The sequence below is a fragment of the Mobula hypostoma genome, chromosome 5 (genome assembly GCF_963921235.1).
Source record: "Mobula hypostoma chromosome 5, sMobHyp1.1, whole genome shotgun sequence".
Classification (NCBI taxonomy): Eukaryota; Metazoa; Chordata; class Chondrichthyes; order Myliobatiformes; family Myliobatidae; genus Mobula; species Mobula hypostoma.
Window position 1 is genome coordinate 52,472,500 of NC_086101.1, and position 15,987 is coordinate 52,488,486.

General features: G+C 39.3%; 1 protein-coding gene across 3 annotated transcripts in view; it reads left to right on the forward strand.

Moving 5' to 3' along the window:
* Positions 1-13,835, forward strand: part of ndfip2 (Nedd4 family interacting protein 2) — a 93,981-nt gene extending 80,146 nt beyond the window's left edge. Inside the window, exons 8-9 of one of the 3 annotated variants that reach the window (XM_063048506.1) lie at positions 10,713-10,818; positions 12,512-13,835. In XM_063048506.1, the coding sequence (XP_062904576.1) occupies positions 10,713-10,816 (104 nt within the window). In that variant the 3' untranslated portion in view covers positions 10,817-10,818; positions 12,512-13,835. The remainder of the gene's footprint in view (positions 1-10,712; positions 10,819-12,511) is intronic. The other 2 variants (XM_063048505.1, XM_063048508.1) reach the window with 2 other exon arrangements.
* Positions 13,836-15,987: the final 2,152 nt, after the last annotated feature.

Below are 15,987 nucleotides of genomic sequence, written 5' to 3' on the forward strand. Positions count from 1 at the left end.
AGCATGGCTTTCTAAAGGGGAAATCTTGCCTGACAAATCTTTTGGAATTCTATGAGCAAATAACAGGCAAGATAGACAAAGGAGAGTCTCTCTGCACCTCCTGGCCTGGTTAGACTTCAAAAAAAACATCACTTTCTACTTGTCTGAATTTTATTTTGCAACATTTTGCATGCCACAGCTTCCGAGGAAACAGGGATTGCGAAGAGGGAGAGAGTTTAAGAGAAGTGAGAGGGTCAGTTAGTACATTTTGCGTGCCATGATTTTCAAGGAGACATTGCATTGCACAGAGGGAGAGAGAGTTTAAAATAAGTATGCACGAGCAGTTGACTCATTTTGCACTCCACATTTTCCGAGGAGACATTGGAATCAGCAATATTAGGCACTTAGCAAGGCCCAATAAAAATGTGAGATTTAAGCGGAACAGCCATTGTGGGAGCGGACCAGCGTTAAAGTGGGGAATTAAAGCTTTGCTTATCAAGGTTTCAGTGAGAAAGGTGTAGGCCATATGTAGATTTTTTTCTTTTTTTTTTCTTTTTTGTCTCTATTTTCTCATTGTACCTTTAGAGCAGTTAGGCCAGACAGGGTAGTGGAATGCACCTGCTGCCAGATACGGGAAAGCAAGGAGACCTCCAGTGTCCCTGACGACTACCCCTGCAAGAGTTGTTTCCCGCTGTAGCTTCTAACAGACTGAGTTAAGGAGTTGGAGCTGGAACTGGATGAATTCTGGATCATTTGGTGGATGGGGGTTTGATAGACAGGCATACAGGGAGGTAGTTGCATCCAAGGTGTAGGACACAACTAACTTAGTAACTGTCAGGAGTGGGAAAGGGGGTGGACAACCAGTGCAGAATACCCCTTTGGCCATTCCCCTCAACAAAAGCTATACTGCTGGGGGGGCGGGGGGGAGACTGACCTAGCAGAGGAAGACCATAGCAGTCTAGTCTCTGTGGCTCAAAAGGGAAGAAGAGAGAAGCTGCGAGGTGTGATTCATTGGTTAGGGGAACAGAAAGGAGGTTCTAGAGCAGGCCATTCTAGACTGGGTATTGCGCAATGAGGAAGGGTTAGTTAGCAATCTTGTCGTGCGAGGCCCCTTGGGTAAGAGTGACCATAATATGGTGGAATTCTTCATTAAGATGGAGAGTGACATAGTTAATTCAGAAACAAAGGTTCTGAACTTAAAGAAGGGCAACGTTGAAGGTATGAGATGTGAATTAGCTAAGATAGACTGACAAATGATACTTAAAGGGTTGACGGTGGATATGCAATGGCAAGTATTTAAAGATCGCATGGATGAACTACAACAATTGTTCATCCCAGTTTGGCAAAAGAATAAACCAGGGAAGGTAGTGCACCCGTGGCTGACAAGGGAAATTAGGGATAGTATCAATTCCAAAGAAGAAACATACAAATTAGCCAGAAAAAGCGGCACACCTGAGGACTGGGAGAAATTCAGAGTCCAGCAGAGGAGGACAAAGGGCTTAATTAGGAAAAGGAAAAAAGATTATGAGAGAAAGCTGGCAGGGAACATAAAAACTGACTGTAAAAGCTTTTATAGATATGTGAAAAGAAAAAGATTGGTTAAGACAAATGTAGGTCCCTTACAGTCAGAAACAGTTGAATTGATTATGGGGAACAAGGACATGGCAGACCAATTGAATAACTACTTTGGTTCTGTCTTCACTAAGGAGGACATAAATAATCTTCCGGAAATAGTAAGGGACCGAGGGTCTAGTGAGATGGAGGAACTGAGGGAAATGCATGTTAGTAGGGAAGTGGTGTTAGGTAAATTGAAGGGATTAAAGGCAGATAAATCCCCAGGGCCAGGTGGTCTGCATCCCAGAGTGCTTAAGGAAGTAGCCCAAGAAATAGTGGATGCATTAGTGATAATTTTTCAAAACTCTTTAGATTCTGGATTAGTTCCTGAGGATTGGAGGGTGCTAATGTAACCCCACTTTTTAAAAAAGGAAGGAGAGAGAAACTGGGGAATTATAGACCCGTTAGCCTGACATCGGTGGTGTGGAAAATGCTAGAGTCAGTTATCAAAGATGTGATAACAGCACATTTGGAAAGTGGTGAAATCATCGGACAAAGTCAGCATGAATTTGTGAAAGGAAAATCATGTCTGACGAATCTTATAGAATTTTTTGAGGATGTAACTAGTAAAGTGGATAGGGGAGAACCAATGGATGTGGTATATTCCGATTTTCAAAAGGCTTTTGACAAGGTCCCACACAGGAGATTAGTGCAAACGTAAAGCACACGGTATTGGGGGTATGGTATTGACGTGGATAGAGAAGTGGTTAGCAGACAGGAAGGAAAGAGTGGGAATAAACGGGACCTTTTCAGAATGGCAGGCAGTGACTAGTGGGGTACCGCAAGGCTCAGTGCTGGGACCCCAGTTGTTTACAATATATATTAATGACTTAGACGAGGGAATGAAATGCAGCATCTCCAAGTTTGCGGATGACATGAAGCTGGGCGGCAGTGTTAGCTGTGAGGAGGATGCTAAGAGGATGCAGGGTGGCTTGGATAGGTTAGGTGAATGGGCAAATTTATGGCAGATGCAATTTAATGTGGATAAATGTGAGGTTATCCACTTTGGTAGCAAGAACAGGAAAACAGATTATTATCTGAATAGTGGCCAATTAGGAAAAGGGGAGGTGCAACGAGACCTGGGTGTCATTGTACATCAGTCATTGAAAGTGGGCATGCAGGTACAGCAGGTGGTGAAAAAGGCGAATGGTATGCTGGCATTCATAGCAAGAGGATTCGAGTACAGGAGCAGAGAGGTACTACTGCAGTTGTACAAGGCCTTGGCGAGACCACACCTGGAGTATTGTGTGCAGTTTTGGTCCCCTAATCTGAGGAAAGACATTCTTGTCATAGAGTGAGTACAAAGAAGGTCCACCAGATTGATTCCTGGGATGGCAGGACTTTCATGTGAAGAAAGACTGGATCAACTAGGCTTATATTCGCTGGAATTTAGAAGATTGAGGGAGGATCTTATTGAAACATATAAAATTCTAAAGGGATTGGACAGGCTATATGCAGGAAGATTGTTCCCGATGATGGGGAAGTCCAGAACGAGGGGTCGCAGTTTAAGGATAAAGGGGAAGCCTTTTAGGACCGAGATGAGGAAAAACTTCTTCACACAGAGAATGGTGAATCTGTGGAATTCTCTGCCACAGGAAACAATCGAGGCTGGTTCATTGGCTGTATTTAAGAGGGAGTTAGATATGGCCCATGTGGCTAAAGGGATTGGGATATGGAGAGAAGGCAGGTACAGGGTTCTGAGTTGGATGATCAGCCATGATCATACTGAATGGTGGTGCAGGCTTGAAGGGCCGAATGGCCTACTCCTGCACCTATTTTCTATGTTTCTATGTTCTCTGAACAAGAATGAGATTCACGGATGGGGTGTTGCCTCCCAGGTGCCAGGGTCATGGACAGCTCAGATAGCTCAGCATTGTTAAGTGGGAGGGTGAGTAGCTAGAGGTCATGGTCTAGATTGGTATCAATGGCATGGGTAGATGTGATAACAAGGTCCTGCAAAGTTAGTTCAGGGAGTTGGGTGCTAAGAAGGGCAGGATCTTCAGGGCTGTGATCTCAGAATTGCTACCCGTAACGCGTGCTAGTGAGGTCAGAAATAGGGAGATCATACAGTTTAACATGTGGTTAAGGAGAAGGTGCAGGAAGGAGAGCTTCAGATTTTCGGACTACCTTCCAGGGAAGGTGGGACTTGTACATAAAGGATGGTTCGCACCTGAACTGGAGGGAAGGTTCGTTCGTGCCACACGGATGGATTTAAACTAGAGTTGCAGATGGGGTGGGAATCAGAGCACCAGAACAGGTAGTGGTGTGGTTATGGAGAAAGATGCTATTAAGCCTGTATACAAAGTCAGGAATCAAAAGGTTGAGCATGGAGGGACTAATGTTCTGAACTGCATTTATTTCAATTCAAAGAGTATGGTAGGAAAGGTAGATGAGTTTAGGACATGAATCAGCGCATGGAATTAAGACATTAGTGAGAGCAGTGAGCCACTAGTGAGACTTGGTTACAGGAGAAGCAGGACTGGCAGCTCAAGGTTCTGGAGTTCCATTGTATTAGATGTGATAGTCAAAGGGATTAAAGGGGGAGGGATGGCATTACTAGTCAGAAAATTTGTCACAACAGTGCTCAGTCAGGACAGACTGGAGAGCACATCTAGTGAAACTTTATGGTTAGAACTGAGGAATAAGAAAGGTATGACCACATTAATTGGATTATATTATAAATCACCAAATAGTCCACAGGTTTTAGAGAAGCAAATTCGTAGCAAGATTGCAGATTATTGCAAGAAACATAAGCTTGTGATAGTAAATGATTTTAGCTTTACATGTATTGACTTGGATCCCCATACTGTAAAAGGGCTGGATGGGATAGAGTTGTTAAATATGTTCAGAAAGGTTTCCTTCATCAGTACAAAGAGATCCCTTTGAGAATGTGTGCGATACTAGATCTATTAAAGAATGAGACAGGGCAGGTACATCTAGTGATCATAATGTTATTAGTTTCAACGTAATTATGGAAAAGGATAGGTGTGGTCTTCGAAATTGCAGGAAGGTCAATTTTGATGGTATCAGAATGGATCTGGCAAATGTGGATTGGGGCAGGTTGTTTTCTGGCAAAGATGTACTTGGTAAATGGGAGCCTTCAAAAATGAAATTTTCAGTAGAGTTTCTATGTTCTTGACATAATAAAAGTCAAGTAATATAGGGTTTAGAAACCTCGGTTATTGAGAGATAATGAGGGCCTGGTTACACAAAAGGAGGAGGTGCATTACAGGTATAGGCAGGAAGAATACATGGAGCCAAAAAGCATGGGAGAGAACTTAAATAGATTTTTTGCATCTGTATTTACTTCAGAAGATGGACCCAGAGTCTATAGATGTGAGGCAAGCAGCAGTAAGGTCATGGACCCTATGCACATTAAAGAGGAGGAGGTGTTCACTGTCTTGAGGCAAATTAGGATAGATAAATCCCCAGGGCCTGAGAAAGTGTTCCCTTGCACCCTGTGGGAGGCTAGTGCAGAAATTGCAGTGGCCTTAGCAGACATATTTAAAAAACCATCCTTAGCTATGGGTGAAGTGCCCGTGGATTGGAGAATAGCTAATATTGTTCCGTTGTTTAAGAAACACTCTGCGATTAAGCCAAGTAATGATGGGCCAGTGAACCTCACATCGGTAGTGGGAAAGTTATTGGGAGGTATTCTAAGCGACTGGGTATATAAGTATTTGGATAGAAAGGGGTCGTCAATGTGGCTTTGTGTGTGGTAGGACATGTCTAACTAATCTTATGGAGTTTTTTTTTGAGGAAGTTACCCAGAAAATTGATGAAGGCAAGGCAGGGGAAGTTGCCTACATGTATTTAGCAAGGCCTTTGACAAGTTCCCGCATGGGGGGTTGGTCAGGAAGGTTCAGTCACTTGGTATTGATGATGACTTAGTAAATTCAATTAGATATTTGCTTTGTGGGAGAAGCCAGAGAGTGGTAGTAGATGGTAGCCTCTCTGACTGGAGGCCTGTGACTAGTGGTGTGCCACAGGAGTTGGTGTTGGGTCCATTTTGTTTGTCATCTATATCAACGATCTGGATGATAATGTAAACTGAATCAGTAAATTTGTAGATGATGGCAAGATTACACGTGTAGTGGACAAGGAGGAAAACTATCAAAGTTTGCAATAGGATCTGGACCAACTGGAAATGCAGATCAGTGTCCTTAAAAGTGGTGTCATAGGTTGATAGGGCACATTGGCCTTTATCAATCAATGTATTGAGTATTGGAGTTGGGATGTTATGTTGAAATTGTGTAAGATGTTGTTGAGGCCCAAGTTGCAGTATTGTGTGCAGTCACCTACTCATAGAAAAGATGTCAGTAAGATTGAAAGAGTGCAGACATAATTTACAAGGATATTGCTATGACTTGAGGTCCTGAGTTACAGGGAAATGTTGAATAGGCTAGGTCGTTATGCTCTAGAGCATAGAAGAATGAGGGGAGATATGATAGAGGCATACAAAGTTAAGAAGTGTATCGATACGGTAAATGCAAACAGGCTTTCTCCACTGAGGTTGGGTAAGATGAGAACTAGACACCATTGGTTAAGAGTGAAAAGTGAAATGTTTAAGAGGAATATGAGAAGGAACTTCACTCAGGGTGGTAAAAGTGTGGAGTGAACTACGAGTGCAAATGGTAGTTGCGGTTTCAATATCAACATTTAAGATCCATTTAGACAAGTACATGAATGGGAGGATTATAGAGGGCTGTGGTCCGGATGCAGGTTGATGGGGTTAGGCAGATTAATTGTTTGGCACGGACTAGATGGTTCGAAGGACCAGATTCTGTGCTGTAGTGTTCTATGACTCTATTGCATCTGCCACATCTTTGATTACCTTCAAAGTTGCATTGGGCATCCTTGTCACTGCCCTTTCTACCATCAACATTGTCACCTGCGAATTTAGTAATTATTCCACCTTCAGGTCACCCAAATCAGTAACATATATGATAAACAACAAAGGATACAGCTTCATTCTCTGGTGTGTACCCTTGCTGGCAGGCATCGTGCCAGCAAGCCAATTTGGTATTAATTTGGCTAGCTTGCCCTTGATCCCATGTGTTCTAATCTTCTGCACTAGCCTACCACATGAGATCCTGTTAAAGGCCTTGCTATCATCCACATAGATAATCCTCTTCATCCCGACAAAACAATTAAATTTGTAGGACATGACTTCCTATGCCCCCTTTTAATGGTTGATATCTTTTTATGCCATGGCATATACCCATTTCGTGTAGTTTTATTTAACACAGTTTTCTTAGTTTTATTTAACACAGTTTTCTGAGTGTGTTAGTGCAGATATTGTCAATGTTATTGTTTGTGCAAGTAAAACAATTTAGCTGGAATCAGAATTGCAGCCCACTGATCAGGACTACATGAATGTTTGGTAATGGTCCAGAATATCTCATATGATTTGTATCATATTAGATAAATATTATAATATATGGTGTAAATAGAAAGAAGAAAATAATAGCATACTTTTTAATGATTAGCTTTTGAACCTTAGGAAGATTTGATAAATCTATGTTTTGATTGCAAGTTTCATGAGTATAAGCAAAAGTTTTTTACTGGATGATTTCAAGGCAATACTTTATGAAAGGTTTAGACTGTTATCTCAAAGGGGAATAACACAAAGTATTCCCAGAGAGAACTGCAATAAAATTTGTTGATAATATTATTTCATACGGCAGTGTTTAACCAGTGATTTCGTAAGTCATCAAGGGGTGGTGGGTGAACAGAACTTGATGTGTATTAGAGCCTAGGTTGCAGGGTTGTTCATGGCTTCATGGTTTTGGAGATAGGACTTGGAAGGACAACCCAGAAATTGTTGTGATAGTTGAATCTCAAATAAACAAAAAAATTTCACCTGCAGATGAACTAAAGTCGGATCAGTCAAATGATGTTACTGAGGTGGACCTTTGCACAACATATGGTCAGAAGCATATCTTAGAGTTGTAAGTAATGGCCTTGGAGTCAATGAGCCAGTCCTCTTCAGGGGTAAGAGGTGGAGAGGGTCAGCAACTTTAAATTCCTGGGTGTTATCATTTCCGAGGATCTGTGCTGGGTCCAGCATGTAAGTACCATTACAAAGAAGGCATGGCAGTGCCTCTACTTTCTTAGAAGTTTGCAAAGAGTTGGCATGTCATCTAAAACTTTGACACACTTCTATAGATGTGTGTTGCAGAATGTTAACTGGTTGCATTGTGGCCTGGTATAGAAACACCAATGCCTTTGTACTGATAAACCTACAAAAAAATACTGGCTGAGGCCCAGTCCATCATGGGTAAAGCTCTCTCCACCATTAAGCACATCTACATGGAGCACTATCACAGGAAAGCTGCATCCATCTTCATGGACCTCCATCATCCAGTCCATGCTCACTTTTTGCTGCTGCCATGAGGAAAAACCCTCAGGACCCACATCACCAGGTTCAGTAACAATTATTACCCCTCAACCATCAGATTCTTTAACCAGAGGTTCAACTTCACTCAACTTCAATTTCACTCACCCCATCACTGAACTGAATTCACTTTCAAGGACACTTCGTCTCATGTTCTGAATATTTATTACTTATTTATTTTTCTCTTTCTTTCTTGTATTCACATGGTTTCTTGTATTTTATTCACATTGATTGTTTGCCTTGTTGGGTAATTGATTCTATTGTGTCTCTTCTATTTATTGTGGTTGCTTGCTAGAAGATGTATCCCAGGGTTGTATATGATGGTAAATTTACTTTGAACTTTTGAAAAGAGCTGTGGTAGCTCTCTGTTAGGGGTGGAAATCCACCTGGAGCGATTAAAGCCTGGAGCTTCTTAAGGGCCAGATTGATTTTGGAGAAGTCTTATGCAGAGATATTGGAAAGCAAAACGCATTTGAATAAAGGTGCAGAAAAAAGCATTTTTTTTTTGTGGAGTGGGATAATGAAAACAGACTTGAAGATGCATGATTTGTTTCCTGAAGATCCCAAGGCGAGATGGGAGAGAGAAACAACAGGGGAAAAAAAGTGAGTTGGGGCCTGAGAAAGGGTGAGGAGGATATTTTAATAAGTTGGAAAGGGACTGAAGCAGCTGATCTCAGCACATTTGTTGGAGGCATAGTGGAGAAAACAGAGGAGTTTAAGAAGGTGGTTTGCAATAGGGAGAAAGGATCAGAAATTATCTTTGTATTCAAGCATGATCAATTTAGTTGTCTGTCAAAATCATCTTAGTCTGCTTTCCTGAATCTTTGCTGCTACTCCCTGATAATTACAGCTGTGACCATTATAGGGACTCTGTAAATAGCCTTACCAGTGTTGGACAAGAAAAGTGGAAACTTGGGAGAATTATTGGCAGATGTTTTGTTTATGAAGCCACATATCAGCTTCGGAAAGGAAGGAAAGAATTCCTGAGTAACATTATAATTATAATCACAAAATATTAACATTTTATTCCCAGTTAAATTGTTTATAAAGGTTAAATGTTGAAATTGGAGGCGGGGGGGGACACAGGATTACTTCTTAATATAGCTATATTTAATCAACCTAACCGTGGTACTTCATCGTAGAATCTGAAGATGATCTTGATACTTGAGACAGGGTATTGAAATTCTTGGAGTTTTGTACTAGTTGTAGAGTTTGAATTTGGTTCTTATTGCCAAAAATGGATTACAACTGTGTTATAATCGGTAATATAGAGATCTTGTGTGAGAGGGTATTTATATTCCACTGGTTTATAACCATATGGATTACAAAACTTCTAGTCACATTCATTGTCATCTTGACAGCATTGGTTCACAGGTTTTCAAATGTAAAAATTTGCTTCGGCAAGGAAACCTCATGAGAATTACTGCTGTTCTCAGAGAAGATATAACTACCAGTCCACAGCTAGAACACAACAAATTAAGACTGACTGCTCTCATACATACTGAATTCTTGCAGTGAGAGATGCATATCTGGTGGTATCAAAGTGCTCAGCTTCTAAAATTCTATGCAGAGGGCCAATAATTTCAAGACTAGTAACTAATCAGGATTTTCTAGATCAACATCAGAATGTTAAATTCAATTGAAAATATCCATGACCATTTTTTGATATTTGCACTCTGGATTAGCATACAGTAATCACTTATCCAACAAATTGTTGGAGGAACATCAGGATATGTAGGATTTAGACCCGAAATAGCCGACAATTCTTTTCCTACCACATGTACTGCTCTATTCATTGAGTTTCTCTTGCAGATTATTTGGTGCTCCAAGCACCCATGTAATCCAAATTCCAGCATTTTCAGCCTCTTGTGCCTGCAAATCATCACCCATGTTGTGTCACACTAATTAAATTGCAGCTTTGTTTCCTTTTGAAAACATTGTGAATTGGCCCTGTTACAAATTGTCTGGGTTTATTGGTGGCACAGGTGCTGCTTATAAAATTAAATCTGTTTGAAGATTGTTGCTATAGAGAATAGTTGTCAGGTAGATTGCTGTTAGAAAGGGAGTTTATTTCATTCTGCATATACAGCTGTTTCTACCTTGTGCAACTATGAGTGAGAAAAATGGACCATTGGTACCATTGGAACAATATTCTATGACCTATTTAATCCAATTCCTTAGTTAAAATTCCAAACTTGTTGAAATGGTGAAGGAGGAAGCGTGAAGTTATAGTTTCTGCAGGATGAAGTATGGGAACCGAAGTTGCTATTTGATCTATGCTTCCGTACTATGAAAGCAGAGGAGTGTAGTAGCCTCAACTGGGTTTGATTTTTTGTATTTAAAGTGAATAGAGAATCTCTGACATTGGACAAAATTGAAGCAAGAATCATTTGGTGTTTTGTGCTGGTTTTAAGTTGGTAGTGGTAGCCTACTTTTTAAAGATCCTGAAGCAAGTTTGTAAACCTTTACTACTGCAGAAATCTTTATTCATGCGGTTAGGAGCACCAAAAAAAGTACTGGAAGAACACAGCAAATCCGGCAGCATCTATAGGAGCAGAAAAGTCAGTCAATGTTTTGTGTGAAGACCCTTCAGGACTATGGTGTTCACATTGTTGACAATATGATTTTCTTATAGCCATTCCAAATTAAAATATATTTATATATTTTTTCTTATTGTACCTTTCGGGACTTGGTAAATCATTTGTACTTCCTTTCTCTTCAGGGCTGCTGCTGTTTTTCAGAGGTTTTATCAATTACCTGAAAATCAGAAACATGTCTGAGAACATGGCTGCAGCACACAGGACCAGACTTTTCTTCTTGTACTAGAGGTAACAACATATTCCAATGGCAAAATGAATAATACTGTGACCTGTTTTACTTTATTTCTCCCTCAGTTGTTTGATAGCTTCCTTTTCCTTGAAGGATTTGGTTCATTCATATTTGCTCAGCGATCAAAAACATTTCATTAACACTCCACTACTACCTTGTAATGCCACCCTACTTTTAAGTACCCAAACATTGTTATGAAAATGAATCCTCTCCTAGGTATAGAGCCAGGGATGGTAGGAATATGGCTATGTATAGTACATCTGTCTGTAAATTTTCTTTAAACCACTGAGTCACGTCTCCAAGATCACCGCCATTGGGTAGGAAGAACCAAGGGGAAATATTTAGATTTCAGGCTCAAGAAATCTAACTCCATTTCCAGGCATTAACACGCATCAGGGCTTTGATGAGGTGAGAGGAGGGCATAGTTAACATTCAAAAGTTGTAGAATAATTAAATTGTTGACATTGCATCTTAAATTCATCATTAATAAGAGAGATATCTAGAAGAGGTGAAGTAGAGAAATGAGTGTGAACTGGACAATAAACTTGAAATAAGCTAGAAGGAGCTGGGTGCTTCATGGTCCAAAACCTTGAAGGCCTTTAGTTTTTGTACCACCCCACCCTCTCTGACTACATGTCTTTTGTTATTATCTTCCCTGACCCCATTCTATACTGACCTGTGTCCCATTTTACTGGTAACGTTACAGTGGCACTGATGTCCTAGCTCCCAAGATCTAATTGCAGCTGAAATGTTTACTTGTTCACTAACTATGGAGATCATTTCCTATATGTTCCTGTCTCTGGCATTGTGCTGCCAAGTGAGAATCTCATGATTATTTCATTAAGTCCTGCCATTTGGCTGGGTGCCAACGTCTTCAGAAATGCATTCAAGTGGTTCATATCACCTTCAATATGTTTTAATAACTAAAATGTATTTTAATAAATAAAGTGTATTTTTAATGGTCAGATTTGAAATTCCTAGTTTAATAGAAATATAAGTTCAGGACATGAATGAAATGGAATGTTTGCAGCCAAATATTATAGAATTAATTCAGAAATAAAATACTGCCAATGATGTAAATCTGAAATAAAACAGAAAATGCTCATAAAATCAAATAACATATTTGAGGAAGAAAACGGATTTACCGGTGATTTTATTTCATTTGTGCTATTTTGGTGGGGCTTTCCCTGTTCGTTACCTGGTGAAAGCTGCAGGATTTTACCACAGAATCAGAATCAGGTTTATTATCACCGGTATGTGACGTGAAATTTGGTAACCTTGCAGCAGCAGTTCAATGCAATACATAATATGGAAGAGAAACTAATAATAAATAAGTAACTTTATACAGTAAATGTATATCGAATAGATTAAAAATCATGCAAAAAACAGAAATGCTGCCTATAAAAAAAATTGGGGTAGTGACCAAGGGTTCAATGTCCATTTAGGAATCGGATGGCAGAGGGGAAGAAGCTGTTCCTGAGTCGCTGAGTGTGTCCCTAGACGATATTGCCATGGTAGACAATTGTGACCACTCTGCACCTGTTCCAGTGTAGATATGCACAGAATGTTGATTGCTCAGCTTTGTGTAGAATGAATGTTCCCCTCAGGGAAGTATTTAAAAAAAATCTGATCAAAACAATGCAACTACTCCACATTTTATTTATTTATATATATCTATCTATTTGCCTTCAGAAGAGTGCAGCTGTAGAAGATTGGAAGAGAAATGTGGATGGTGAAAGAAATCCCAAATGATTAATCTCATAATTTTGTATCTTCTAGAATGTGGCTAATGAGCAACTTGAACATTCCTTCCTAATGTGAACTGTCCAGATATGCTTCAAGCTGCCAAGTTATTTGCTTGTAAAACTACTGAAGAATAAACAAGATGAGTTACCACAAAATCTAAGCAAAGTACTGAATTGAAAGACTCATTATAAGATGAGTCCATTTTCTGAATTGCTTGATGGTTGGAACTTAACCTTTCAGGTTTGAAATTAAAAGTGAATATACACAAAGCCCTTTTTGAAATATTAGTAAATTCTAATCTACAGAATGCTACAGAAAATCTAGTGAAGCTTTCATTGTTCCATGAATTATAGACCAAAAGATTTACCCTTCAGATGCTGATATGTTTGTAACTGGATATCCAAAGGGCTTTGCCTTTTTTGCCTACCTAGCCATAATTTTGGGGAAAAATAATTGTTCCTAGAATTATTTAAAATTATTGTTTGAAATTTTTAAATAGTCCTTTTCCCAATTAAGGTGAAATATTTGGAAAAAAAAGGTTTACTGGATTTGAAATTAGAGGTCTGTTGATTTTCTTGACATGCCTTTATAAGTCTTGCAGAGCAGGAAGAAATTCCACATATTTGTATGGTTTTAAGCTTTTGAAATGGCTTTGCTGGTTTATTTTCATTATTCACTTTTTACAGTTGACAATTGCATGACATGAAACTGCTTTGCTTACACAACTATTCTCTTATCAGCTCAAATGTTGCATCAAATTGCTAGAAATGTAACTGGAACTTAATTTTAACTTTTGAGGTAAATTGTTACAATAGCTTTTTACACCCTGTTATGAACATGCTTCATTTGCCTGATTTTCTTTTAAAGTTGATCATTGAATCAAGCAACTTTTTGAAAGGATTGTTCATTTCGACTTGTGCTTTTTTCAAAAATTACTTGAAAGGAAGTCAAAGAAAGTCAAGGGTAATTTAAAAGTATCTGAATCAGTGATGGTGATTTGTTGAGTTTGCAAAGATGTAAGTGCAGAAATCTGCACATAAAGGTTTGATGAAAAATAAATGCTGATTTGATAATTTACCTTGGTTTTGTCTTCAACAATTCACCAACATAAAAAATACAGTTTCGTTTTCTTTTCTGAATTTGAATAAAAATGTATGATTTTTTTTTTGTAAAAATGCTGATTTGTATTTATGTCTAGATAACATGAGAGTGTACACCTTGCTTTCAGAGAAAGATGTGCTGTATGTGTGATATTTTCCTTAACAAGCAGGTTAATAGATACACTGGCTTTGGTCATTGGTTTGCATAAGAATTTCTTGAAGTACATCCATCAATATCTTCACTGTTATGTGAACTGTAGCCCATTGACATTAAGAAATCACTCTTGTCAATAATGATAAAAGAAAATGATGCAGGGTATTGATTCCAGTATTATACATGACTTGTATACTTAATGGCATCTATTAGCAGCAGTTCAGGAAAGCACCAATCATATAACCAAACCAAATGCAAATTAACCTGAACTGCTAAGATTCATTACGGCACGGTATTGTAGCAGTTAGTGTGACGCTATTACAATGCCATCAACCTGGGTTCAATTCCCACCACTATCTGCAAGAAGTTTTTATATTCTCCCTGTAACCGTGTGGGTTTCTTCTCGAAGCTGTCATTTCCTCCCACACTCCAAAGACGTGGGAGTGGTAGGTTATTTGGTCACATGGTTGTATTTGGGTGGCACAGTCTCATGCCCTGGAAGGGCCTGTTATTTTGCTCTAAATAAGAATAAGTAAAATGTAAACAAAAATAATAATTATTACTAACACTCTGACTCCAGTAAATGCCAAAGCTTTATTGTTTAAAAAGAACAGATTCAAGATTATTCTCTGATGCATGAGCCAATTTAATAAAAGTGATCATTGCTATGAAGATATATGTAAGACAGCAGCAGCACCAGCATGTAGGAATTGCCATGATCATTTTGGCTATCACATGCTTTCAAGATCAACCAAATCTTGCTCCACGTTTTAAACTAAATGTAATTATTACAACTACTCATCTTTGTAAGCATGGCAATAAGTGAGCTGTCATAAAGGTGACATCATCAAGTCATTATTTTGTCACTGATACCACTGATTTTGCAGGGCATTGATTGCATTCAAATGCCTTGTTGATGACCATGTAAATCATTAAACAATAGCAATTCACAAACAAGAGAAAATCTGCAGATGCTGGAAATTCAAGTAACATACACAAAAATGCTGGAGGAACTCAGCAGGCTAGGCAGCATTTATGGAAAAGAGTACAGTCGACATTTCGGGTTGAGACCTTTCAGCAGGATTTAAGGGTCCTGAGTTTCTCCAGCAGTTTGTGTGTGCTAAACAATAACAACTTGAGACTTAGAAGCACTAACAGATAAAATTTAGAATTGAATGACAATCCAAACATTTATGAAAGTGTTGGGTTTTTAAGGCACATCTTAAAAGAGGAGTGAATCGCCAAGTGATTTATGGGAAGAATTCCTGTGCTTGGTATTTAAGTAGCTCAGGGTATAGGCATCAGTGAAGAAATGGAAAACTAAATTGGCCAGAGTTGGGGAAGGACAGCTAGTACAAGTTTGCATGGCGTGAGGAGGTTACAGATCGAAGTGAAACTGTAGTGGATTTGAACACGAGGATGAGAATTTTAGCCTGCAGCATTGAGCACGAGATCTAATATGGAGCAATGAGTATAGCAGTAAACAACACGAATTGACACCTAGATTCAGAGTAGAATATTGATTGCAGTTTGTCTCCAAACAACTTTTAGATGGAAAAAGTAATAACTTTCATGCAAAGTCAGCGATATCTATGACAAAATAATGACATCTTAATACAGGTTTCCCCTGCCATCTGAAGGTACAGCGTTCCTATGAAACAGTTCGTAAGCCGGAATGTCGTAAAGCGAAGAAGCAATTACCATTTATTTATATGGGAGAAATTTGTGAGCGTTCAGAGACCCAAAAATAACCTACCAAATCATGCCAAATAACACATAAAACCCAAAATAACAGTACATATAGTAAAAGCAGGAATGATATGATAAATACACAGCCTATATAAAGTAGAAATACTTCTCTACAATCATTGCCTGCACTGTTCTCCATAGCGAAAATCTCACGCAAGCGCTCTCAGCAAAAACACGGCGCAAGTGCTCTCCAGTAACCTTTAAGCTATGAAACTGCCAAATCATACCAAATAACACCTAAAAATACACAGCCTATATAAAGTAGAATTAATGTATGTACAGTGTAGTATCACGGGAATCGGGAAGACAGCGCCGAGTACACTGATGATGGTGTGTTAGGCTGAGTTGTCGGAGGTTGGGGTAGTGCAGTGGCCCCCACCCTCCAGGCTGCCGACCGATACCGATCCGCGAAGAATGCA